This window comes from Rhipicephalus sanguineus, chromosome 8, assembly GCF_013339695.2.
Source record: "Rhipicephalus sanguineus isolate Rsan-2018 chromosome 8, BIME_Rsan_1.4, whole genome shotgun sequence".
Classification (NCBI taxonomy): Eukaryota; Metazoa; Arthropoda; class Arachnida; order Ixodida; family Ixodidae; genus Rhipicephalus; species Rhipicephalus sanguineus.
In genome coordinates this window covers 92,642,663-92,667,733 of record NC_051183.1, presented here as the reverse complement: position 1 = coordinate 92,667,733, position 25,071 = coordinate 92,642,663, and the positions used below count along the sequence as shown (strand labels likewise).

At 45.0% G+C, this 25,071-nt stretch overlaps 1 protein-coding gene across 1 annotated transcript; it reads right to left on the bottom strand.

The window, feature by feature from the left end:
• Nucleotides 1-23,666, bottom strand: LOC119402902 (uncharacterized). Its single transcript, XM_037669948.2, has 5 exons — nucleotides 23,449-23,666; nucleotides 20,531-20,712; nucleotides 14,847-14,935; nucleotides 1,158-1,241; nucleotides 1-306 (listed from the first exon to the last, which is right to left on the bottom strand). Exons 1-5 carry the CDS (start codon nucleotides 23,596-23,598, stop codon nucleotides 155-157), a joined length of 657 nt encoding a protein of 218 aa, XP_037525876.1. The 5' UTR covers nucleotides 23,599-23,666; the 3' UTR covers nucleotides 1-154.
• Nucleotides 23,667-25,071: the final 1,405 nt, after the last annotated feature.

Sequence of the window (25,071 nt, the reverse complement as noted above, 5' to 3'; positions counted from 1 at the left end):
TAACACGATTTATTTGAAAGTATGCTACTTCTAAATCATTTCCCCAGCTTACAAAGTCTTCAGCACTTTATTTTTTCCCTTGGAGAGCCTCTTCCCGTCTTAGAAAAAAAAATATTTGAAACTATTGATTTTCAGCCTTTGTTGTGTCCTTAGGTTATTGTCCTTGGTAAGAACTGCAATTCCACATGTATGACTTGTAGATGATTGCTGAGGGGCAATGGGTATCGTAGTCTTCCTGACAGGATACTGGAGGATATGTGCCGTTAGGAAGGTCTCCGCGAATATACATCGCACACATCATCGGAGCTGCATTGAAAGGGTTGGTGTGAGCAGACATGCAGATCATTAACAAAATTGTCTTATTCGTCAAAACCCGAGCTCATTCGGGTCCAACAATCATCAAACTGTGAATGCCGTGCTACCAAAGAAAACACGCATAATTTATCAACACAGCAATTATCATGACATTCTGTTTTCTTTTGTTTAAAGAAATTCTCAGATCAAATGAAGCCGATTACCAAGCCACACTAACACAGCGCAATACCTTAGCTAGAAAGAATATGCGGTCAAATAAAATTTTAGCGCTATTCATTGTGTCTCTAGTGCTCGTTCTTCGAGCGCATGGGTTGCAAGTTTTCTAGTAGCCTTAGGAACCATGTGATCTTAGGCAACGCGCCAGCGCTTAAGTGTCATTGTTCCTTATTAACCTTGACATCTGTTTTACCAGCAGGTTAAGTTGTATCTGTATGAAAATGTTATTATAGGTTCGCATCTGTACCTGCAACTTATTCTTTCTTTGTCGAAACTGAAATTCTAGGAGGCAAAACTTACGGCACACTGCAAAGTTTAATGAAGGCTTCAGCAATAGAATCTTGGCATTCGCCGCAGCCCATAGTTGAGCCCCGACATCGGGGCTCTTGAAAGCGGATAGCCACTTGTCTTCATTGAATTGGTCCGTGCCCCGTAACGAGGGGCAACGCCAGAGCATGTGGTCTATGCTAGCGAATTCGTTGCAGTGCCAGAGGGCCCACGATGCGGCGGTTGGGCTTGGCCTGACTGTCCCAACGTGGGAGCGGCCCGCTGCGCGTTGAGTCGTGCACCTCAGGACTTACAATAAAGTTTCGCATCCATCCATCCATTCGCCGCAGAGTACTTACCATTTGAAGTCCTATCTTTGATAGTAACAACGCTGCAGTTGTATGTATCTGGTTGATTATAGCGCAACTGCACGTCCCAGTTGCCTGAAATAAATATAGGTATATATATATAACCAAGCAACTATACAAACTAAATTGATGAATGGGTAAAATGTTTGACATACTTTTAAAAAAAATCACAGGATATCCACGGAGTGAATGATGATGAGTGGGCGAAGCTGCGGAGGTTCATCGGTAAACCGTGAATCTTCCGTGAATTCTGCCCAGTACATCATCACCGACGTGAGATCGGGCGCGTTTATACTAAAGGTTCGATGAGTTATGACGACTTGCAGCGCACTTTAATTTTACATGTACGCTGTGAATTTTCATTGTTTAGAAAACCATTGCTTAGAAAACATCTGGCGTCTTTCGTTAAGCAGCTGGCGTCTTTTCGTTTTGCTTTAGAAACACCTGGCGTTCTTTCGTTTTGCTTTTACAAAACATCTGGCGTCTTTTGTTGGTTTATTTCATCAATCAACGGCGCGTTGAACAAAATTTTTATTGTTTAATCACGCACAGGAGAAATCTCACCAGGCACTACCTTGGAGGTAAAGAATGGCTGCTAATGGGAATGAGAGACAGAAGAAGTCGGCTTTTAGCTAACGCTGCGAATTTTTTATTGTTCAACGACGCACAGGAAAAATCTCCCACCGGCACCACCTTGCAGGTCAAAGCGTAAGACTGGTTACATACTACGCTACGAGGGACGAACGGGTGCCGCTATAAGGAGCTTCGCCCCTAAAAGTTTTGTAAAATGTTAGTAACTGCAAGTAAATAGGTATTACCTGCAGCGGTTACTAACTTTCTCGGACCGTTACTAACTTTTTGCTACCTGTTTACTACCTACGTTAGTACAAAATTTGTAACTGCGAGCGAATAGGTACTAGCTGCAGCGGTTACTTTTTCTTGTATCATTACTAACATTTGCTACCCATTTACTACCTACGTCACCTAACACTTCGTAGCTGCAACCTCTACTAACTTTTAAATGCGAAACATTTCTTAGCGAACCTCAGGCACTTTGGCCGTTTCTATCTACGTATCTATCTATCTATCTATCTATCTATCTAGCCGCCTACGTCTGGGCGCTCTCCTGGTCGTCTCCATAACTTGTAATATACCAAAATTGGCATAGCAGGGGATCATTGTATGACGAACACGATTCGCTGGTCGTGACATGAATAACGCAAAATACCTGTCGCGTACGTCATGAAACCATTTCTCTCAGCCACGTGTGGCACATACCCGTAAACCAAAGTTAATATTATGCGGTTATGTGCCACAGGTGATACAGAGTCTCAACCGACACAGTAACAGCGAACACACACATTGACACGCAAGGAAAGTGATAATAATAATAATTGTGGGGTTTTATGTGCGAAAGCGACGATATGATATGAGAGGCGCCGTAGCGAAAGGCTCCGCAAATTTTGACCATCTGGTATTCTTTAAGGCGTACCGAGATCGCACATAACACGGGCATTCAGCATTTTGCCTCCATCGAATTGCGACCGCCGCGGCCGGGATCGAACCCGAGACATTCGGGTCAGCAGCCGAGCGCCTTAACCGCTACACCACCGCGGCGCACGCAAGAAAAGTGAAGAAACTAAGGACATAACACCCCTGGAAGACGCTAAACTACCACACACTCGTCCACGTGGCCCGCAACGGGCACCACGTGGATTACGCAAAAACCGCGTCAATGCTTCCTACAATAAATATGCTGAGAGTACCAGGCCTGTCATCATTACCGGTGACTTCAACATTGATTTATGAAGACCCAACAACGCTGGGTCCGTATAGTGCGTGAAACACGGATTGGACGTGGAGAGGGCACCAGAAGACCTCGCTGTCACGTCCACAACAGGAGGCATCATAGATCATTTCATCGTAAGAGGCATCCAGGATTTCCACCAGCTGCACTACACCTCGCACTTCACTACACTTCATAGCAGCTATCACGAACGGATCCGATTAACAAGTCCCGTTCAGCTGCTGGCGCTGACTGATCACGGTGATGATGACCTTGTTCAAGAACTGTAAAGAACCCTTTCTACACATACACATGGGTTCGTGAAACGTGCGTGCGTTCTCCGTCATAAAGGAAAAATATAAGCATAACAACTGTAACTGTGACTGTAACGTACGAGCAGTGCGCCTGCGCGTGCCACTCGGCCATGTATTTATCTAGGGAAGCTTTCCTGAATGAAGCTTAGTTGCGAGTAACGCCTGTCCTGTGCATCTGCGTTCCTTCTTAGTCATGTTCGGATTCGCGCTATCCGGTATTGAAGAATACAAGCACTACATATCAGCTTACCGCGTGTGGTGTTGGTAACACCCATGTTGCTCTTGCCATCGTTACGCAACTGTAAACAACTCGTTATATAATGCATATGCGACTCTTCAACATTTGAGTGTGCGTATACCACTTCCATATTTCTCTAGCGTCATTCCGTAACGTTTCGCTGAATATGAAAAATTACGCCACAGTCACCATCTCGCGCATGCTTCGCATAAAATCGATTCCCACGGTACGTGGCATCTGCCAAATTTTTTGTTACCTGTTGCTAGCTACGTTAGTTCACAGTAACTGCAAGCAAATAGGTAGCAACTTCAGCGGTTACTACCGTTGTTGGACCATTACTAACTTTTTGCTACACGGTGGTTAAATACTTAAGGTGGTGTGAGACTTCGTTTAGCAAAACAAAACAAAAAAAAATTTATTTTGAGATTTTGCAATCTGATAGGGAATTTCTTTAGTTTTTAGAAAATTTATCACACTTGGGTACTCGTGGTTTCAAAAATAATTCTTGGTACTTTTTCTTCGACACGACGTGCGTTTTTCTAGAAACAACATTTTCGGAGGTTGTGTGCCTTTTTCTCGGGAACTATCGGGTGGAAGCAAACAAAGATTCCCACACGGGTAAACTCGTGGCGCTTACATAACTGGAACTAGGATCGGCAGCCTAGGTGCATTCGTATTTTTTAGTATAAAAAAACCTTTCATAAGTGGCAATATTCATACAATGACAAACCTAAAAAAAACATAAATCTAATTTTTGCTGTACGTTCAAAATTTTAGTTGCACTTCTGTAAAACGTTGGTAGCAACCAGTGTACAGAATTTCATTGTTCTTCAAGTACTACATTGTAAGAAAAAAAGTCCATATTAGAAAAACTAACAAAACAAAATAAAAACACTAAATACAATTTAAAACTATTTGAGCTCCAATGCAACCTGCGGCTATCTTTAAAATTCCTTGCCAATTTTAGAATCATAGCTTTTATTGCCACTGCTGTAAAGCCACATTTTGAAACTCACTTTCGAAGTCTCAGCCCCCCCCCCCCCCCCACACACACACCCTTACCCCTCCACTAAGTGTGTGAAATTATAACTGGAATCCTCTCAACATTTTCTCACCGCCCTCGCCGACACCGGTGCCACTTTTAAGCGGCAACTGGCGAAGAAAATCTCCATGCATCAAGCAAAGGACCACAGTGTACTACCATGTCTCGGCCGCTGTATATAATGTCTGGTTGTGGCATTTTCATGGAAAATAGACATGACATATTGTTTCTTTTGCAATACGGTTGATTAACAGTCTTATGCTACGTACCCGAGCACACATAATGAGGTAGTAGAGTATCAAAATGCAGGTGAATATTTGTAATTATTCATTCTGAAACACAGGTGCTTACCTGTACTAGATGTGTTCCCCGAAGGTACGCCTATAAATACTTCTGGAGGCACTTAAGAAGTACGTGTCGCGCAGTGAAGTTGCGTACGCGTGCTCTTCTCACTCATGACGCTCCATGCATAAGTATCCGAGTTTTTGTCACTATGCTGATCTTGTGACTTTCACTGTTAGTAGCAATATTAGTAGTGGTAGCAAGGTTAACACGTTTGGGACGGTTACAACCTTTGCATCTTACAGCCTTTCTTTTACTACCTATAGTTAATAATAGTGATTGTTGGAGTTTGACGTCCCAAAACCACGATATGATTATGAGAGACGCCGTAGTGGATGGCTCCGAAAACCACGATATGATTATGAGAAACGCGTAGTGGATGGCACCTGGGGTTCTTTAACATGCACCTAAATCTAAGTACATGGGCCTCAAGCATTTTCGCCTCCATCGGAAATTCCGCTGCCACGGCCAGGATGCGATCCCATGACCTTCGGGTCAGCAATCTAGCATCATAACCATTAGACTAACATGGCGGGTCTACTACCTATAGTTAGTACGGTTAGGGTAGTAACTGTTTCTGATTGCTTGCCGTCACTCACTGCTGGGTAGCGATATACGTGACAAGCAGTTACTGCCCGCAGTTTGCAAGTACTACTACATTTTTTTTAAAGGGACACTAAAGAGAAACAATAAATTGGTTTATATTGATAAAGAGTGCTCGGAGAACTCTTGTGTAGTTTATTTCACCACCATAGGTTTATTAGTAGAGGAGAAAACCAAATTCAAAGTTTCATTTTTAAATTTCGCGCCGAACTTTGTAATTCGTGACGTAAATGTCTTCAGTGAGCATTTAACGTATTTTGGGGCCACTGTATCGACGAAATTTCCACAAACTCGTTATGTCAAGTCTCTGGCCCCCTCAGAGGACAATGTACTTCGAATTAACCGATTAGGAACTACGTAGGCCCAAGCAGGCGCCGTCAAAAATATGTGACGTCCCGGCAAATAGTGCGGGATTTCCAAGGTGGCGTCGCCACCTGTATTTTCTTTCTGTGCGTTTTCTCGCTTATTAAGCGTCTTCGCGCAGAAAGCGTGGTGTTTTTGGTATCGTGGAAGACTACTTTACTAATGCGAGAAAAATCATTTTGCTCTTTAGTGTCCCTTTAAGAGAAGCAGCACTCAGTTAAATTTGAGGAAAGGTTGTGATACCGATGAGTCGCACATTGTTGGTCATACTGGGGTTCGTTATGGTATTGGCGTTTTATGAAAAAACTCCAGGTCTACCAACCTATATTTTTGAAATATACTAGAAATGCGCCACATCAGTTAGTGTTGCAGTAGCGCCCTCTCTCATCGGCCATGCGGAGTGATGGGAAGGTGAGTCGTTCCCACCTGTTTATTCTTTATTCAATCAATCATCAGTCATTTACAGAGTACAGTGTATACTGTACATTCATCACACACGTAAGATTTACGAAGGTGTTTAACACTTCACCTCTCTAGAGAGAGCAAACGTCATCGTTTACAAGCTGCATGAGAGGCAAGCGTGTCGCGCAAGTTTATTTTTAGTCTCCAAGTACAACAGTAGCGAGAAAAAAAAGTTCGCATCTTGCCCTACTGGCGCAAGCCTGAAACCACCAGCGGTGCTAGGTTTCAACCTAGCTAAGTTTTGTTAGTAATGACAAGCATTCGCTATAGATGCTAAGTTTTTGCTAGTAGTACTAAGTATATGGCTAGGCTCTGCTAGGTATGTCACTTGACTACCTGTTACGTGATGTTGTGATTTTAGTCACGTGATTAGCTGTTACGTTGTTAATGGCGGGAACATGTCGCGTGACTAGCTATTACGCAATGCTGCGCCATTTTAGTCACGTGACTAGATGTTGCGTGATGTTAAGTGATTTTTAGTCACACGAGCAGTTACGCGATGTTACACGATTCTAATCAAGTGACTAGTTACGTGATTTTTAGTCGCGTGACTATTTACTACGTGATGTTACGTGATTTTTAGTCGCGTGACCAGTTGTTGCGTATTGTTACACGATTTCAGTCCCGTGGCTAGTCGTAACATGATGTTACGTGATTTTTAGTCATCTAACAAACTCGCGCATCGTAGTTTTTGTGTTCCACGCCGGTCAAATCGGCGCAAGTGTTCTGGGAGAAAAGCAGAAGTTGAAGAGGACGAAGCGTTAAGTCACGCGTTAAGTCAAATTAAACGGGTTAAGTCGAGCAAATTTGAAGACCAATATCATGAAGAGCGAACTTTTCAAGAATGCCGTAGACTTCATCGGAAGAGTTTTTGATGGAAGTACAAGTAGCACGAAAGAGGAATCGGTAAAACGCATATCCGAGCTGATGAAGCCATACGACGTCATTCTCTTCGTGTATTCTTGGGATTTGCTGGACATTTCAGAGCTTCTATAAAGGACTACGCCATAAAGACGAAGTGCCTGAGATTGCTAACACAAAAGGACAATCCTTTCGCGCGGACACAAGAGTGCGAGAAAACATATCAGGAGCTCGCCAAGACAATTTCGTCAGCCCATGTTTTAACAATTCTGGATTTTACCAAGACGCTTGAACTGAACACAGATGATTCACATTACGGGACAGGCACCGTGTTATACCAAAGACACGAGAGCCAGCCTGCCAAAAAATAGCTTAAAGTGATTGGGTACTATTCGTATACATTCACCAAGGCCGACATCAGTTACCCGACAACTGAGAAGAAGGAATAGCTGTGGTCATGGCTCTTAAATATATCAGAACGTACCTAAACGGAAGACATTTCAAGCTATTCACGGAAAACCAAGCCTTGACCTATATACTGAGCCTATCGGAACCCAATGGAAGGCTCGCTAGGTGGGTCAGTGCGATACAGCAATTTACGTTCGATGTTGCTCGCAGGCCAGGAACCAAGCTACCAGACGCAGATGTGATGCGAAGGCTGATTGTATCGGGAAACTCAGAGAAATGTGTCAACCAACTTCTCTGGGATGGTACAGAAGAAATACCTTGGCGGCAAATGATTTTTTTGTCTTTTACTTTTTTCAGATTAACCTAATAATTACTACAAATATTATCCCCTATACTTTCCTTGGCTTTCTTGTCTGCTAGTTCTAATTAATGTTGTGTCTGTCAAAGGAAAACGAGCCTTAAAATGCCACGTCCTTCGTTCATTCATTGCAAGGGTCTCGTTCTGCCAGACTGGATGCCTTCAGGTAGAATGCAAGAGATTATTGGTCACCTGTGAGCTCGTAAAAAGATCACGCGCTTCGTGACGCCAGCAGGCAGAAAAAGTGTTACACACTCGCCGTCCTCGCTACTAACGGCGCTGACTAACATTCATAGGTTTAAATATACATACAAACCCCTTAAAGTGGACGGGAGGATGAGCGCCAGCTGCCGTAGCTCAATGGTAGAGCATCGGACGCGTTCTTCTAAGGTCTCAGGTTCGGTCCCTGCCGGCAGCAAGTTATCTTTTCGTCCACTTTACTTTCTTCACATTTACATCACAATTACTACAAATAACATCCCCTATACTTGCCTTGGCTTTCTTCTTTGTTAGTTCTTATTAACCCTTTCCCTACTGAGTTTTTTTGGCCGGAAATGATATAAAAATACCGATCTTTTTACTAGCCCATTTGATTCTACGTGTCTTGAAGCACCTCAAAAGTTATTCAAAGGCATTTTATTCCCAAGACAAACTCAAAATATTTTTTTGAAAATGTGCAGAGGATGGGCTTCACTGCACGGCACCACCAAAAATGTCCTAACCTCTCCGCTCTTCGATGCAGAAAATGTCTCTCTGAGATTTAAAAAATAAAGCCCGTGAAAACAAACCTTGGACTCAAAGAGAACTCCAATTCATTTCACGAAACTTCGGCGAACAAGGATCTTTTTTCTTCTGAACGGAGCTGTTGCGGCATGCGCGCACCGCTCAAGCACAGAGGAGGACGCCATTTTCTAATTCAGTTTACATGAATCAAGTCCTTTCTCTAGCTCCCAAATACTTGTTTCATGGTGAACGAGCCCAGCTCGTCCTCGGTAGGAGCGGTAGAAATTGTGTGGAACAGCTCAGCTCGTCTTCGGTAAGGAAAGAATTAAAGTTTTTTGTCGAGAACGATAAAGCACATTCCGCTTTCACCTGGTCGGGCTTGTTACGATCAGCTTTGGAGTGCGAGGTGGCCGGCGCCATGATGCGCGCTGATGTCAGTCGCGCTTGTCACTCAAAGTTTCCCCTTAGGCCGGTTCTTGGAGGAAGGCACGGAGCGCGGCATGCTTCGGGAGCTTACGCCCGCGTGGGCTGGCAGGCATGAATCCTGCAGCCGCAGACGGGTTCTGACTGGAACAAAAGGGAGGCCTCGGACGACTCTTTCCACCGGGTGCAGTCGGCATGTGACAGCGCCTACCTTGAGTTTCCCAACAAACCTCTGCATTCCAATTCCGAACGCAGACATGAAATAATGTGCGAGTTCGGCGCAGCCGTCCGTTACCCCTCGAGGTCAGCGACACTTCCCCCCCCCCCTCTACCCTTTCGGACTCTCATCCTATCATGTGACTCATTCCCTCCGTTCTGGAGGCCGGACGCCAGGATGGCGGGTCACCGGATTGGCGGGAGCTGCGGACACCGCTTTTGAGTGCCTCATGGTTGTCTGACTTGAGGCTTTATAAGCCGAAGACTTGTAAAAACCTCTCTCTCTCTCTCTCTCTTGATATCTCTCATCATGCTTCTGTGTAAATAAACCTCTGTTCTCTCTAGTACGAACCGTCTTCCTCTCTGAAAAAGATGGACTAACGGGCACTCCGGCGGGGGCCAGCTACCATTGACGTGACCCGCCGACCCCGAGTGCAGCAGTCTGATAAAAGCGTTGGGATGCTGCGGACCCGAGTCGTAACAAATTGGTGGCAGCAGTGGGATGCCGCTAACCCCTGGTCGTAACAGGCTCCATGGTGGAAAATAAAGCGGACAACACTCTAAGAAAAAAAAAAGAGTATGCGTGACTCTTTTCGGAGAGTTCTGACTTGCCACGTATAGGACTCTAATTAGTCACGGTCACTCTCTTGGTGGGTCAGGGTCGGCTCGCTCTAGGAGAGTCCCCTGACCCTCTAGGAAGAGTGGAAAGACTCTCATCCGAAGGATCACGTTACCACTTATAGGGAGTCAGACGACTCTTGCCGGCAACACTCCTACGCGGGTCAAGTGAGCCACACCGAAGCGTCAAGCGACTCCACAAGTATTTTAAGCTACTCCTTTGACCCTTGCTCTACTTTTGCGCGACTACTGTTGAAAATAGTGGAGTATTCATTTTAAGCAAGTGCAATCATACTTGCCGTTCTGCCGAGCGACTTCAAAAAAAGAATAGTTCAATTTTAGCATTATTTTAATAAAACTCGTCAAAACAACACATATTTTCTAGCAAAGTTATATAGAAAACGCGAAAATATGGTCAGTGATTTCCAATTAAGAAGTTAAGGTACTCCTCATTTACATGCTTGTATGAGTATAGCAAACTAAAATCTGTGACTGTGATATGCACCGTGTGCTAAATAAACAGCAGAAATTGGCATCATGTTTCCATATTTATTCTTATGATTAAAATAAATGAGGAAGCGGTGACGGCTGGAGACATCAGACTTGTGGCTTGCTAGGTTGTCGCTCCTGTTCAGCGTGAGCACCATGAAAAACGGTATCTGAAAATAACAACGTGATATTATGATGAGAAAATGAAATTGCAGTAAAGGTTTGCAAAACCTACACAATAAGTGGTTCACACAGGCATAATAAAGGCTAACAACAAAACAACAAATGCAAACAGGCATGGTCAGGAACCAAGTTTTTTGACGTCGAGATCAGACATGTCATATGCTAGAATTACCGCACATAGCTCCCACAATCACGCACACTCACTCGATACTGTAATAACGCCCAACGTCACCGCAGTGTATGCAAATCACGAAAACAGCAAACAGAAACGAGGGAAGAGTGCACGGCCGCGGCCGCACCAACGCGCGCCGTCGAAAGTCTAGAGCTTTTTCACTTTACTGGTGAAGCGTGTCCAACTTGAATGACTACCGCGTACGTTCTGGAAGCACCGTACTATATCTGCACCTCAAACTACCGTCTTTAAGCCAACAAAAACCATTATATATGGTGCGTCTGAGCGTTCTGTACACAGGCATTTTTTTTTTTCACGTTCCCACGCGCCGAAGCACGCTACACATTCAAGGTCGATGGAAATGTTATGAAGTAGACTAAAGTGCATCTCAAAACGACATTTGCACATTCAGTAGCGCAGGCACAACGTGCGATCAGCAAAAAATGACCCTTGATAATTGTTTGCATCGCTCACTAAGGGAGCTTGCACAGCAACGCGCATAGCGGTGGCAACTCGTTAACTGACAGCTTTAGTTGGGCATCCGCAACAGCCCCGCGGACACAGGCTGCTGTTGGAAATGGCTGGCAGATAACTTCCGCAGAGCTGCTGCAGACGCCCAGCTAAAGTTGTATAATTAGTACCTACAAAAGCAGTACACTCACCGTTAACTGACGCCCGTTGTTCCTGTCCGCAGCTCCAGGAATATTCCGTCTTCCAAGCGTCACCGCGTCATTCGTGCACGGAGCCGGCGTCAACACCACCGAAGATGCGCATGAACAGACACACAACCCGCGCAACCAACACGCAACCCATTCCAATAGACGAGGAGACAGAGAGGAAAACAGAAGCGGCACGCCACCCCGGCGCCGTTGTGGCGCGTTGCCTCGCCCTCGCCTCAGTCGTCGAGCCAACGCGCCACAACGGCGCCAAAGGGCAAGCGCGCGATATGTATGGCGTATACGGCGGCGCCGCCAATCGAAACGCGCTTCAGGAGAGTCCCGTGACTCCAGTCGAATTGCGAACTCTCTTTCTCTGCCTGTACCTTCCAAAAAGGGTCAAATGGACACCCGAAGAGAGTCACGCGGCCGTGACCCTCTTTTGACTCTTTTTTTATCTTAGAGTGAATGAGCAAAACCAGAATCAAGTGGTTTAGAGAAAACACGGAAGAGCAAACATTCACCGTCAGCAATAAAACTGCAATTCCCGCCCCCAGCTGACCAATAAACTGTCACGTGTTGTATCATCATCATCATCATTAAAATCATCATCATCATCATCCTCATCCTGTCTACGCCCACTGCAGGGCAAATGCATCTACCATGGTCCGCCAATCAACCCGGTCCTGTGCTTTCTGCTGCCACGTTATACCTACAAACTTCTTAATCTCATCTACCCACCTATACTCGGGGACAACTTTCTGTGGCAATGAAGGGAACGCTACGGGGGTGGAGCGTCTGCACATGTACTGCTACGCGAAGTAGTCCGGTTTGGCGCGCGTCTCGTAACGCCGTGGAAAGTGATGGCTAGCGTTGCATTTCGACGCAAACTGTGCTTAGCGTCTAAGGTACGGGTAAAAGGCGCGACTTTTTCAAGAACGCAAAAGTGCAAAGTGACAACGTATTAGGTAACAGAAATACAAATATCTCGCTTGTGTGCGCTGCGTTCCGTCTGAAAAAGCTACATGTATAAAATGAAGGAGTATTTTATATATCTCACGCAGAAAATACGGACGAAATTGTGGGACTATATTCATTAGCGGTAGGATACGTGCATTGTGGCTCTGTAGCTTTCCCTCCATTGCCACAGAAAGTCGTCCACGAGTATAATTTTCTGTCTCCCCCTCACGCGTTTGCCATCTATTCGAATCCAGTCAGTTACCCTTAATGGCCACCGGTTATTCTGCCGACGTGCTACGTGTCCGGCCCATATCCATTTCTTCTTCTTGATTTCAACTATGATATCCTTAACCCCCGTTTGTTCCCTAACCCACTCTGCTCTCTTCCTGTCTCTTAAGGTTACACCTACCATTTTCCATTCCATCGCTCACTGCGTCGTCGTCAATTTAAGTTGAACCCACTTTGTAAGTCTCCAGGTTTCTGCTCCGAAGGTAAGTACCGGTGGGATGCAGCTGTTATATACCTTCCTCTTGAGGGATAGTGGTAGACTACCATTCATGATTTGATAATGCTTGCCGAATGAGCCCCATCCCATCCTTATTCTTCTAGTTATTTCACTCTCATGGTTCGGCTCCGCGGTTACTACCTGTCCTAAGTAGACGTACTCCTTTACAATTTCCAGTGTCTCGCCACCTATCGCAAAGCGCTGTTCTTTGCCAAGATTTTTTCACATTACTTTAGTTTTATGCATATTAATTTTCAGACCTACTCTTTTACTTTCCTATCCAGTTCAGTAATCATGAGCTGTAATTCGTCTCCCGCGTTACTCATCAATGCAATGTTATCAGCGAATCGCAGGTTACTGAGATACTCTCTATTAACTCTTATCCCTAATTCTTCCCAATCTGAAAACCTGAAAACCTCCTGTAAGCACGCAGTGAAGAGCATTCGAGAGATCTTATCTCCCTGCCGTACGCCCTTCTTTATTGGGATTATGTCGCTTTCTTTATGGAGGACTAAAGTGGCTGTGGATCCGCTGTGTCCTTGTCCGCTGTGTCCTTGTCCTCTCACTCGTCTGTTGCCTGTTTTTTGCGCTGAACTACGCTATATCCGCTGTAAATTTCTTCCATTATGTTTATATAGGCTTCGTCGATGCCCTGATTCCGCAGTGCCTTCATGACTGCTGATGTCTCCACGGAATCAAATGCCTTCTCGTAATCTATGAAGGCTATGTATAGGGGTTGGTTGTATTCAGCGCATTTCTCTATCACCTTATTGATAGTATGAATATGGTCTATTGTTGAGAAGCCTGTACGAAATCCTGCCTGGTCCTTTGGTTGATTGAACTCTAATGTCGTATTAATTCTGTTAGAAATTACTTTTGTAAATAGCTTGTATACAACGGACAGTAAGCTGATGGGCCTGTAATTTTTCAGTTCCTTGACGTCCCCTTTCTTATGGGTCAAGATGATGTTGGCATTCTTCCAAAATTCTGCAATGTGTATACGTGTTGTACACGTATAAAAAAAAAATTCAACTATGATTTTATCTTCCCGCAAAATGAAGGCTTCCAGAGGAACTATATTTTTGTGCAGACACACTCATCGGAGCATGGGTCCAAGCGTTGCTTGTAGGCGCAAGCGGTCGGCGCAATGTCACGTTGATGCAGCGACACCATTGGCTGGAATGGGGTCCTTTGACAGCGGAAAGGCGCTTTTTCCTGAATTGTAGCCACGTAAAGCAAATGGCCAGCACCACCTATAGCATTGCTTTTTCATAATACCCACGGTCAAACGGCGTCGTAATGTTCAATTAATTAATTTGTATAATCAAGCTCCAGAATCTGTTAGATTATTTATTCCTAGTTTGACGCAGCATAGAGTGGGCCCCATTGTTGTTCTCATTCGAGGAGCGCAAACGCTGTCAAAACGCAATTCCGTATGCAATTACCACACGAAACTAATTTTTACGATGTTTATTGCACTAATTATACGGGGTAGTTACTCCAGTTTAGAAAGTTCCGAAGCGTCAGCGACTTTCATAGTTAGATGTTTCCAACAGGGCATGCCTCTGTGGTGAGGCAAGGTTTTGCACATCGGTGCCGATATTCATGAAAATAACTTGGGCGACAATTGTTAGCAAGAGAAAATTTCGATGCATTTTCGATGGAGGCGAAAATGTTTGAGGCCCGTGTACTTAGATTTAGGTGCACGTTAAAGAACCCCAGGTGGTCGAAATTTCCGGAGCCCTCCACTACGGCGTCTCTCATAATCATATCGTGGTTTTGGGACGTTAAACCCCAGATATTATTAGAAAATTTCAGTCAACCCTTATCATGTGTATAACATTAATGAAGCCAGCTGGCCAATGTCAAGATAAGGGTATGCGAACTAAAGCTTTGTGGACTCAGCCGCAGATTTAAAGCTGAACGAAGGGATAAGGGCTATGTTGAAGTGTGCTTACCTGTGGAACCAGCTGTAATATTAGTCACGTTCATTTCAGTAGGAGGTTCAGCACTGGTCACGAAATTGCCCATATAAGATTCGTTTGTCCTAAAATACGAACGAGCAACATAATTTATTGGCAATAAAATGGTCTACCATAGGATATCATCCTGAGTGCACTGTCGAAGAAAAATTTAGTTCAAAGCGATGCCATAACTTCGTTGTCATGGGTATTCAAATGTATCAAGTAAAATAATTAGAACGTGAATAACTAGGACAAAAGAAGATGCACATAGGGGAATCACTGAACCGTTCCATCAGCCCACTGGTGTGAGGCTGGTAACTGGAGGTCGCCTTATGCATGTTGTTAAATAAATGTCTTTCTACGTTCACTATGTATCTCATATTTTTGCGCAACTGTGGCAAGCTCAGATATTTGAGATCTATTTCACTGCGCGTTGGATAGCGCGTAATCAGCGCTAAGATGCTCAAAGAAGCTGTTAAGGTCAAGTACTCTATATCATAAAATAACTCCTAAACATTGCGGCACGGGGCGAAGCGGCGACCATCAACCTCGAATCTTTCAAGTTGTAGTGCACTGTGTGGCCGGTAAGTACCCAACTGACGTAGCTATTTGCTTTACACTGTGTCCCTAAGCTTGGACACCAAACTATTCGTGATGACTTGTCACCTTTTCCAAGAGCCACATTCAAGGTTTCGGAGCTGTAGGCATAGCGAGAGTGGTGTATTGGGTGAACGTGGCCTTTAAGAGCCGCGGGTGCTAGCACATCTTGAAGGCTACACACTACCAATGTTTGATTGTTTCTCATATCTCTAGATGGCGCCAATGGTACAATAAATTAACACGGTGTCCTGGGTCACTATCCAGCCCCCCTACCAGCCCGGCTTCCCCATTCCCACTCCCATTTAAAATGAATAAAGTTCATTCCCTCTCCTCCTCGTATATAGATTTTGCTGTGATTATAGATACTTAGAGGGGCCCTGCCAAACTTTTCAAAGTAATCATCGAATGGCTTCATTAGAGGAGTTTACTGCCACACGAATCATCTTCCGCAAAAACTTTTAAACTCCGTCGAGTACGAGCGGGGTTACAGGAATTTGACGCACGGTTTAAGCGCTTTCTCTCTCTCTCTCTTTGTACCAGCGAGAGCGCTGAAAGCTACGCAGGGGGGGGGGGTGATTACAAGGGGGCAAGAAGCTACGTAAGTACCTCAGCGCGCGTCATGACCTTGAGCACATTCTCTTCTTTTAGATGCGAAGCATCCTATGACAGAGTTCAATCCGGTGGTGAGGGTGGTGATGGTGGTGTGCGGCGTGACCACTCTTACTGCGCATGCGCAAACCCTTTCCGCACAACTCCTCTCCACCTCTCCACTCCCTCCTCTCGCGTGCCTCATTCTCTCCTGCGCAACGCCGCGATGAGCGCCAGCGCATGCGCGCCCCCTATCTCTCCTCTCCTACGCTCCCCCCTCTCGCGCGCCTGTCGACCGCGTCCCCCGCTCGCCCTGTGAGAATTGACCGCCAGGCTAGAGGGAAGACGCGACGCGCGTAGCGTTCCTCTTCGCGTTCCACGATGCGAGGTCGGTAGCATGCCCAACGAACGCCAAAGGAACGCGATCGTGAAAATGCTCCGGCTTCGCATCGCCCCATGGTCCACTTTAGCGGGAGATGGTGTACTATTTTTTTGTAGCGGTAGCTACACTGGCCTAGCCGAGCCAGTTTCGCGTGGCTCCTCAAGAGCCGTGCTGCGCATGCTCGAGGATCAGTGTCACACAGCTGGCGCATCGGAGACGGCACCTCCCGCGCACCCTTCCGCTGCCGCGCGCGACTCGCTGCCGCCGGTCTGCGCTTTCCAGAGGAGTGACGTCGTAGCCGTGGTAGACGTACTGGGGCCAGCGCGCGCGCAGCTATTCGCCTTCGCTGTGCAGTCGCTGTCTGACACTGCGCTGGAGCTGCTTGATAGCGCCTCTGACTGGCGTTTGCCAGTGTGGTTTAACCATGGAGAAAGAGAGCGCAAATGCTGCTCAACGGCGCAGAAGAGCGGAGAAACTTAACTCATCGAATCCCGAAGTAGTTCCCTGGCAAAATAAATATACATGTGCCACATAATATGTACACCATGTGCGTGTCATTGGAGCTGCAGTAAGCATGATAATCAAGCTAATCCTAGACAATCAGGGAAGCTAAGAAAAATCAGCTGAACCTTTGATAACGCTACGTTATCATGGCATAGCCGAGTTAACCCTTTCAGCCCTGGATGCTTTATTTTGGCCAGAGACAGTTTCTCTGCGTATTTTCCTAATAGTTAGGACCTCAGAAGACCAAAGACGAAAAATTGAGCCAGTGGTCCAAGTATTTATGGATTAATTAGCATGAAATCAAATTAGGTCATCAGGGCTCAGTGGTTGTGAAATTAGGAAAATGGCTTCCTTATTTCTGCTACTCACTAGAGTACACAAAATGTGAACCACGTCTCATTTTTCAGTGTGATACTCCTTGAAACAACTTCTGTACGACGTCCCGAAAACGGCGCTTAGCCGCCTCACCTGACCCGCCTAGGCGTCACCCATGACTTCGGTCAAGATTTTTCTTCTTTGTGACGCCCAGCTCCGCAAACATGTCGCAACTTTGGTGTCAATCACAGTGGGGATTACTGAAGAAGTATTTCCCCAAGAATGAGCAGTTTTGGTTTCATTTCCGAGGTGCTAGGGGAACTTTTGTGTGGTGTCGTCAACTGACGACGCCAGGTCCGAAAGGGCTAAGCCACTGCAACATTTTTTTCTCCGAACGCGCGGCTTACTTTGACTGTGATCGCGAGCGAGCGCGCGGGCACGTCGCGCCATCCCGTGGAGGCCGCGGTAACTATACGGCACACGATGCACAGACCAGCCAATGGTCGTGGACATTGTGTTTAAGGCGCGGCCCTTTGGGTTTGCGGCATCATTTGTCGCGAGAATAGCAGGCGATTTATAGCTGAAATTGAGATTTAATTGCAAATTCCAGGCCGTGTGTGGCGCTATGATGTTTGGCTCACGTGTTCTCCAACTATCCATCGGCAGCGTTTTCTGACCATGCTGAAAAAGTGTTGCGAACAGCCACTTCACCGCAATCGATGTTCTCTTTTTCGAATTGAATGATGAGGAGTATTTGTTCCATGTTGTCTTGTTGGCAAAAGCGCAATGTGGCCAACAAGTATCTCGGTATGCAATACCACACGTACTGAGAGCTCGATGTCGTGACATCGAGGAATACCAGAGGTTGAAACGAGTGGCGAGACAGCAGTTTGTTCATTTCTTAAGGACGCTGGCGATGCTTTGCAAGCTCGTTTTCTTTCGAACTTGCGTCCGCGTAATCCTCGATGGTGATGTTCCACACCGCGGGGAACTGCTCCACGAGATGCAATATGAAAAAAAAAACGAGTTCACAAGTTTTTTCTGGCTCAATAAGCTTTCAGGCCTGCGTTGCGTCGCGGCCGTATACACTTCTGCATCTTTAATTTCAATAAGGTCGAAGTCACAAGTGGAGTGTGATATGCCCTTGTGAACATGCACTCTACCCATTTTAAAATTGTGACTAGCACCATCGCCAACGAATCTGCTTTGCTGGTAGCTATTTCATGCGTACATCTACTCTAGAGGACGGGAACGCCAGACTTTTCTTTTAAATTCCGATTCCGATTTATTGTTTTGAATAAAGTAGTTCAATGATTACAAATATACAGGTGAGGGTCCCAAAGTAAAATAATTATAGTGGGACTCTCGGGTAATTGTTCAGACATTGATATTAATAACTAACGCAGCAAATTAACTCAATTATCAGTAAAAGCAGACCATATTAGACATAATTTTCAGTTCAGGTCAGTTAAATATGAAAAAGCACAGCGAAATGAAAGCCAAGTTACAATTGAGAGAAAAAAAAGTCGATGGTAAAACAGCAAGGGTATGAGTACAATTATTGCAGGTAGTGACGCCTAACGTCATTTATAAAGACTGAAAGGGAAACACAAGATTTAATAGCTGAAGGTAAATCATTCTAAAGCGAAACTGCAGTGAATGTAGATGTTTTTTGCCGCAATTAGTAAGAGCCATCGGTAACAAAAAATTGGCATTAGCTGTTATAACTCATGTGCTATAAACAGAATCGTGAATTTCTTATGAAGCAACTTGTGGAATAAGACGACTATTTTAAACTCTAACAAATAATTAGCAGGCAACATATTATAACAGTGGAGTAGCACAGAGCCATTGGATTATATGAAACTGGAAGTGACAATGCGTATCGACTTATTTTGGATATGTTGAATTTATCACAAGTGACAAGCGTACGCGTTTCCCCACGAAACAATACTGTAGTTATTATGACAATGAATGAAAGCAAAGTACAACGTTTTCAGAGCCTCAGGATAAAAAAAAAAGGCCAGCTTTGATCAATGCGCGAATGCCAAACGAAGTCTTCTGCTTGAGATGGTGGAAGTCACAGAGAATTGAAAGGTTAGGGTCAATGTGTATGCCAAGCGTATGTCGGCAATAAACGGTGGAGCTCACTCAGACTTACTCAAGAAATATATTTTGCGCTTAGGGCTCACTCCGATTCAGACTCACCAATATTTTCCTCAACCAGATTTACTCGAACTCAGGCTCACTAAAAGTTTCCTCAACCGGACTCACTCGGACTCAAACTCACAGCCCGAGCTGAGTCTGAATGAGTTTACCGACCTGTGATGCCAAGAAAAGTAACATCATCGCAAGCGGGAATAGAATGAGTGTCAAGTTTTAGTTGAGGAATAAATTTTAAGGGCCTATGAAGAGTCTTCAACAACATATATTTCGTTTTTAGAGGATTAACAAATAAATATCATTGCCACACCAATTCATAATGTTACTCAATGCACTATATAACTTTGAGCAGCAGTAATAGATTCATCGGATGGAGCTATGATAATGTTATCTGCGTAAAAACGCAATAATCGCTATTGGAGGAGTTAAAAAATCCGGAAGATTAACATATAAAATGGAAAGCGAATGACCTATAACTGGGCCCTGTGCTACACACTTGTTAATGCATTTAGTTGACGAGAATGTATGTGCTACGTGTGCTGTATTTTGTCGGTCAAGTAAGTAATTTTTTTAAGAATGTTATCGCAGGACCGGTTATACCATAACACTCAGGTTCATTTAACAGCACGTGATGGTTAACCGTGTCAAAAGCTTTAGCCAAATCTAGAAATACACATCCTGCTGAATTTCCTGAATCGATGTTTTTAAATGTAGTAAGTTAGAGACAGCAGAGAGACATCTGTGGAACTTCCAGGGCGGAAAATCAAAATTGGTTATTCTTTAGCAACTGAAAACTTTATTAAGTAGTTATTAAGATGCTTAACGCATAATTTCGCAATGAGTTTACTAAGGCAGGAAAGAATTGCAATTGGTCGGTAATTAGTAACTATTTGTTTGCACCTTTTTTAACTCCTGCTGCATGTCTCCTGAACTATTTCGGTGCGTCTCATTTTGTTCCCATTTGTGAGTAGTTCATATTTTTCTCCGGACTCGTTTTAAGTAAAGTAAAAACGAGTCTGTTGCCTGGCGGTTTCCAAACTTTAAATTTAGTGCACCAGACTGATGCGCCGTATTAAACTCAATGGAGCTACGTACAGAACATTACTATACGTACGAACTTATTTACCATTTGTGATCCGAAGTTAGGAATGAGTTCGTGAAATTGTATTGCATAGTTGTTAGAGCAGTTTTCCTTATGTGTTCGCAGGCTCCCGTGTCGACAATGCAGCTCTCTACCGTCCGATTACACTCCTCGGAGCCGTTCACACTCCAGCAGTACAAGTAGAGGGGTTCAGTAGTGTTCAGTACCTGCGACAGAAAGTACGCCAGCAGTACTAAATATTCAGACCGCACGCATAATACCACTCCGAAATGTAACTTCCAATAAATAATAATAATTGTTGGGGTTTAACATCCCAAAACCAAGATTTATGAGAGACGCCGTATTGGAGGGCTCCTAAAATTTCGACCACCTCGGGTTATTTAACGTGCACCTAAATCTAACCACACGGGCATCAAGCATTTCCGCCTCCATCGAAAATGTGGCCGCCGTGGTCGGGATTCGAACCCTCAACCAGCAGTCGAGCAGCATGACCACTAGACCACAGTGGCGGGTAACTTCCAGTAAATAGTAGAGCAAGGCGCGCGTACCGAAATTTAAAAAAAAGTCATTTCATTGTTTATGTTTTTCTAGTTGCGTGGTAGTCTTGCTTTCACAGCCACGGAGAATGGCGTATGTTTCTGAGGACGCAGCGTAAGCTGTACGCTTGCTCATCCGTTTAGTTCAACACTAAACAGATTCTCGGCGGCTTGTGGCAATGACCACTTTAGAAATAGCGACCATCTGAAGGCTCAGCTTGAGAAAAGCAGATGACAACCACTGTCATTATACACTTGAAATTCACCGTCGACAATTCAAGGCAGCAAGACACATTTGATGTATTGTAGCACTTGCTAACAACTTAAAAAAAAAAACGTCAATCAGTCAAGGTACATAGCGATAGAGAGCGATAGATTGTCATTCCTTCCTGTGTGCGGCGTCTTGCTTTTCGCGCTGCTTACTTCCATGGATCTATACCAACTGGTCCAGCTACGTATGCACTTCATCGATAGAAAAAGAAGGGTAAGTGCAAGCAGGATAACGAACACGTGCTCGTTTGGTTAGTAACACTCCAGAAGGGGGACAGGGGGATAATAGATAGGATAAAGGAGCAAAAAAAGAGTACGAGAAATAACGAATGGACAGCTAGCGTGAACACACAGAACACGAGCGCGCGCTAATAGTTCACAAACGCTTGTAATGTCCAGTCGACATTGGGAAGCGCAATAAGGCTTTTGGGTCTTCTGCTTTCAGGCATCAGATATACGCAATATTGCGCCTTTCGTGTTTTTTTTTTCTTCTCGCAAGTGCCGCTTTATATATGCTGTATGAAAAAATAAACGTTCCTTTGTTGGTAAACGCCGTTATATGTTCCTTTTACGAGTGGAGCTGCTGTAGGGTTTGACCTAACGACAGACGAGTCACGCTCCGTCTACAGCACATACAAACGCACGGGTGGGCATAGGTAAAGCATAGTTGAAGCCCCGCCAAAAAAAAAAAATATTTCCGGCTACGCTATTTCCGCAGGTAATATTAACACATTGTTGGTTCCCTTGTACCTTTTATTACTGTGAGCCCGAACGGAGATTTGTGGCTACCAGTGGTACTCAAAACAGTCCTCTGCAGTGCCCACATTGTCGGCTGTGCACGACTGCCGGGCTGAGGGGCATCAGCATCGGCTTTATGATCGGAGGTCCTAGACGAAAAACACAGTTGCATATGCACAAAAATATAATTCACTAATGCAGTCGACGTACTAATAGCGCTAGAAAACTAAGAGATGGGCACTTCATGCGGTCTCTATCTTTTTATCGTTGCTAATATGTCATTTAAACTATCATGGCTTTCTGCTAATGCGTGCCGGTCATGGGAAAAGCGACGCGCGAGGCTGCCAACAAAATGTATTTTCTATCGTATGCCAAGAAAAAAGTTTACTCGCTTCTAAACGCACGTCGTACTCTACGCTCTTCATTTGTGCGACGCATTTTCCGAATATTTCCGATGGACCGACGGCACTGTAGAGTTCTTTTCTCACGCAGTAAACGTGATTAGCGCCGTGCGAGTCGCCACTGCGACGCGAACTACTTCGTTTGAAGTATTCCTGAACATCTGCTATTCGTCCGTAGCCGCAAAAAAGCTAACGCGGCTCGTTTTGCGTTGCCATTTTCTCGCACCGACGTTCATCGCACGCTACTCTCAGCTACGCGCCAGGAAGGGAACAGGGACAAAATGCGCGAAGTGGCCGCATTGGCGCTGCGCACTCGGAGAGCGGTGGCGTCAACTGAGCGCACGAGGCCTATAGTGCCTATAACGCCATACGAATTTGAGCGAACTACACTGCACGCATTGGAGTACACAGCACAGTATCATGGCCGCAAACAAGGGTCATAGCACCGACACAACTAAAAAGAAATAAAATATCGAGAAAACCAAAGATCAGGTGCGCGAAGACGTTCGTGCGCTTATTTTTGTCGAGATGTCTCGAGCATCATCACGTGACTCTGCTCCACCAATAGGGATGTGTATAGATCTAATTGTCTCTGCTCATTGGATTACTCAAACGGAAAGACAAAAGAATGTCACTGTCGTTAGTTTGTACAGGTGGCTTAGTGACAGCAGTATCGGCTTGAGTAGCGGAGTTCAGCCGACGTTTATTGTTTCGCATGGTGGCGTTTCTGTAGCAGTATCTTGTATCTTAAGATAAACGATGCATTATTGAATGTATCGGAAATATAGATGCTCGTTTAACGAGGCGTATCGCTATACAGATACAAGATACCCAAAGAGTATCTAAGATAGTATCCAAGATACATGTATCTTCGACACTGTTGCGAATGCACGACGTTTTAGACAAGGAGCAAGAAAAAGATCAAATACATCAGGATTGCACTTGGATATATCGTATCTGGACCAGGACTTCAATTTCTGAAATGCGCAGCGCTTACCATTAGAAAATTGTTCTCGCCACGTCCTTTTGCCAGGTCCCCAGTTCCAGGTTTGCCTTGGCTGTTGCATTCCACATAGCAGAAAAAGCATGAAGCGAGAAAGAATGCGAAGGATATACGATGTACTACTTTAGTAGCGAAGAAGTTCATTTTAATATTGCAACGCCTGTTGTTTTTCACAGCGGTTCGTGACAGGGAACGAGCGCTGCTGTCTCGATAGGCTGTGTCCCTATCGTTTGAGTCCGTCATATATATACACGTTGAAATCAATATGCAGGGCTGCCAGATCTTAATCTCTCTACGTCAGCGCGTTCTTAATGAGTCAAAGTCTGATGACTTGTTAAGTGATTGTGTTTTGGCAGAATGCAGATCATCCAGTTTGATGCTGAGAATGTAAGCAAGAGGAATTTATTCTGTGAACTCTTGAAATTCTCACTGATGTCGCACACGAGGTGTACACTTCTGCGTAGTGGGAAATGGCCGAAGCATTTAACACAGAAGGAGACCAATGACATTAAGAGAAAAACAGGGGGATGGTGCTTAACTTTTTATTTGAAATATTAAAGGCGATACTCGCTATTTCTAACACTCTAGGAAGGGTGATGCCTACCGATCATCAAGATTATTTCGCGGGGAAATTCTTGTGATTGTCGGTTGTTTCACACGCAATATTTGTCATCCTGGTTTTGTTATTGCTTTTACGAGCTGAATAGAACTCAAGCAGCCTTCACTGCATTTGATTCAGCAGGTTGACTGAGAGAACATGACAATAAGACGCAAAGTGCGCCGTGCACTGTGCGGGCGGTTGAGTAGACGGTGCGCCACAACGACATAAACCAAGATGGTCTGGCGTTGAAGCGACAACGCGCAGGTGGGTAACTGCTGCGGGTATCAGCCATGACGGCGGGCAGCCTTGTTCATGGGAGTGAGGTCCATAATATAGGGCACATGTCACGTACTCGGGCGGCTCTAATCCTGAGTTGCTCCTGCTTGCTGGCGCGCCTCGTCCCTTTCTCTTTTTTTCTCTTCCTTGCGATTCTGTGCTCCTTTACCACTTTCTCAGTGCAGGATAGCGAACCGGAAAATTTTCTTCTGGCCCCCCCCCCTGCCTTTCACATAGCCTTTCTCTCTCTATCAAGCGTTTCAAGAAGGAGAGCACATGTCCGCGGTTTTCCCAAAAGAACTGCATGCGCACAGGCAAACACGCGATCCTGGAAATTTTGCCCTGTCGGTACGATCGGACACTTATTAGGAGACTCTGACAAGCCCAACTAAAACTCGTTGCGGTTCACGTTGCTGTGTTTTTCGTAAAACGATCGCGCAAGGCGAACAGCTGCAGCTGCCTATTCGAAATTGCTTTGGGTATGCTGCTCCCGCTAAACTGCGGTGGCTTCTTCATACCCATTCGTATTTACAGAAATATGTGAATGTATTCAACAAGTGGGCCAGGCAGCAGCACTACCGGCGGTATTCTCAGTAATCCCTTCTGCTTCGTTCTTCAGGTTGGTGATAAGCGGCCATCGCGTTGTTTTCGTAGTGACAACCCTTATTTGTTGCTGCTGCCTTGCCAACACTTTGCACTAAATGCTGTTACTTATATTTTCACCCTAGCACAAAGTTTAT

Bases quoted from the DNA above. Each gene is read 5' to 3' on its own strand.
- LOC119402902 (XM_037669948.2), bottom strand. From the start codon at position 23,598: ATGAACTTCTTCGCTACTAAAGTAGTACATCGTATATCCTTCGCATTC. The intron at 1,242-14,846 runs GTAAGCACACTT...TATTTATTTCAG, and splicing joins TATTACAGCTGGTTCCACAG to GCAACTGGGACGTGCAGTTG. The intron at 307-1,157 runs GTAAGTACTCTG...CTTTCAATGCAG, and splicing joins CAAAGATAGGACTTCAAATG to CTCCGATGATGTGTGCGATG.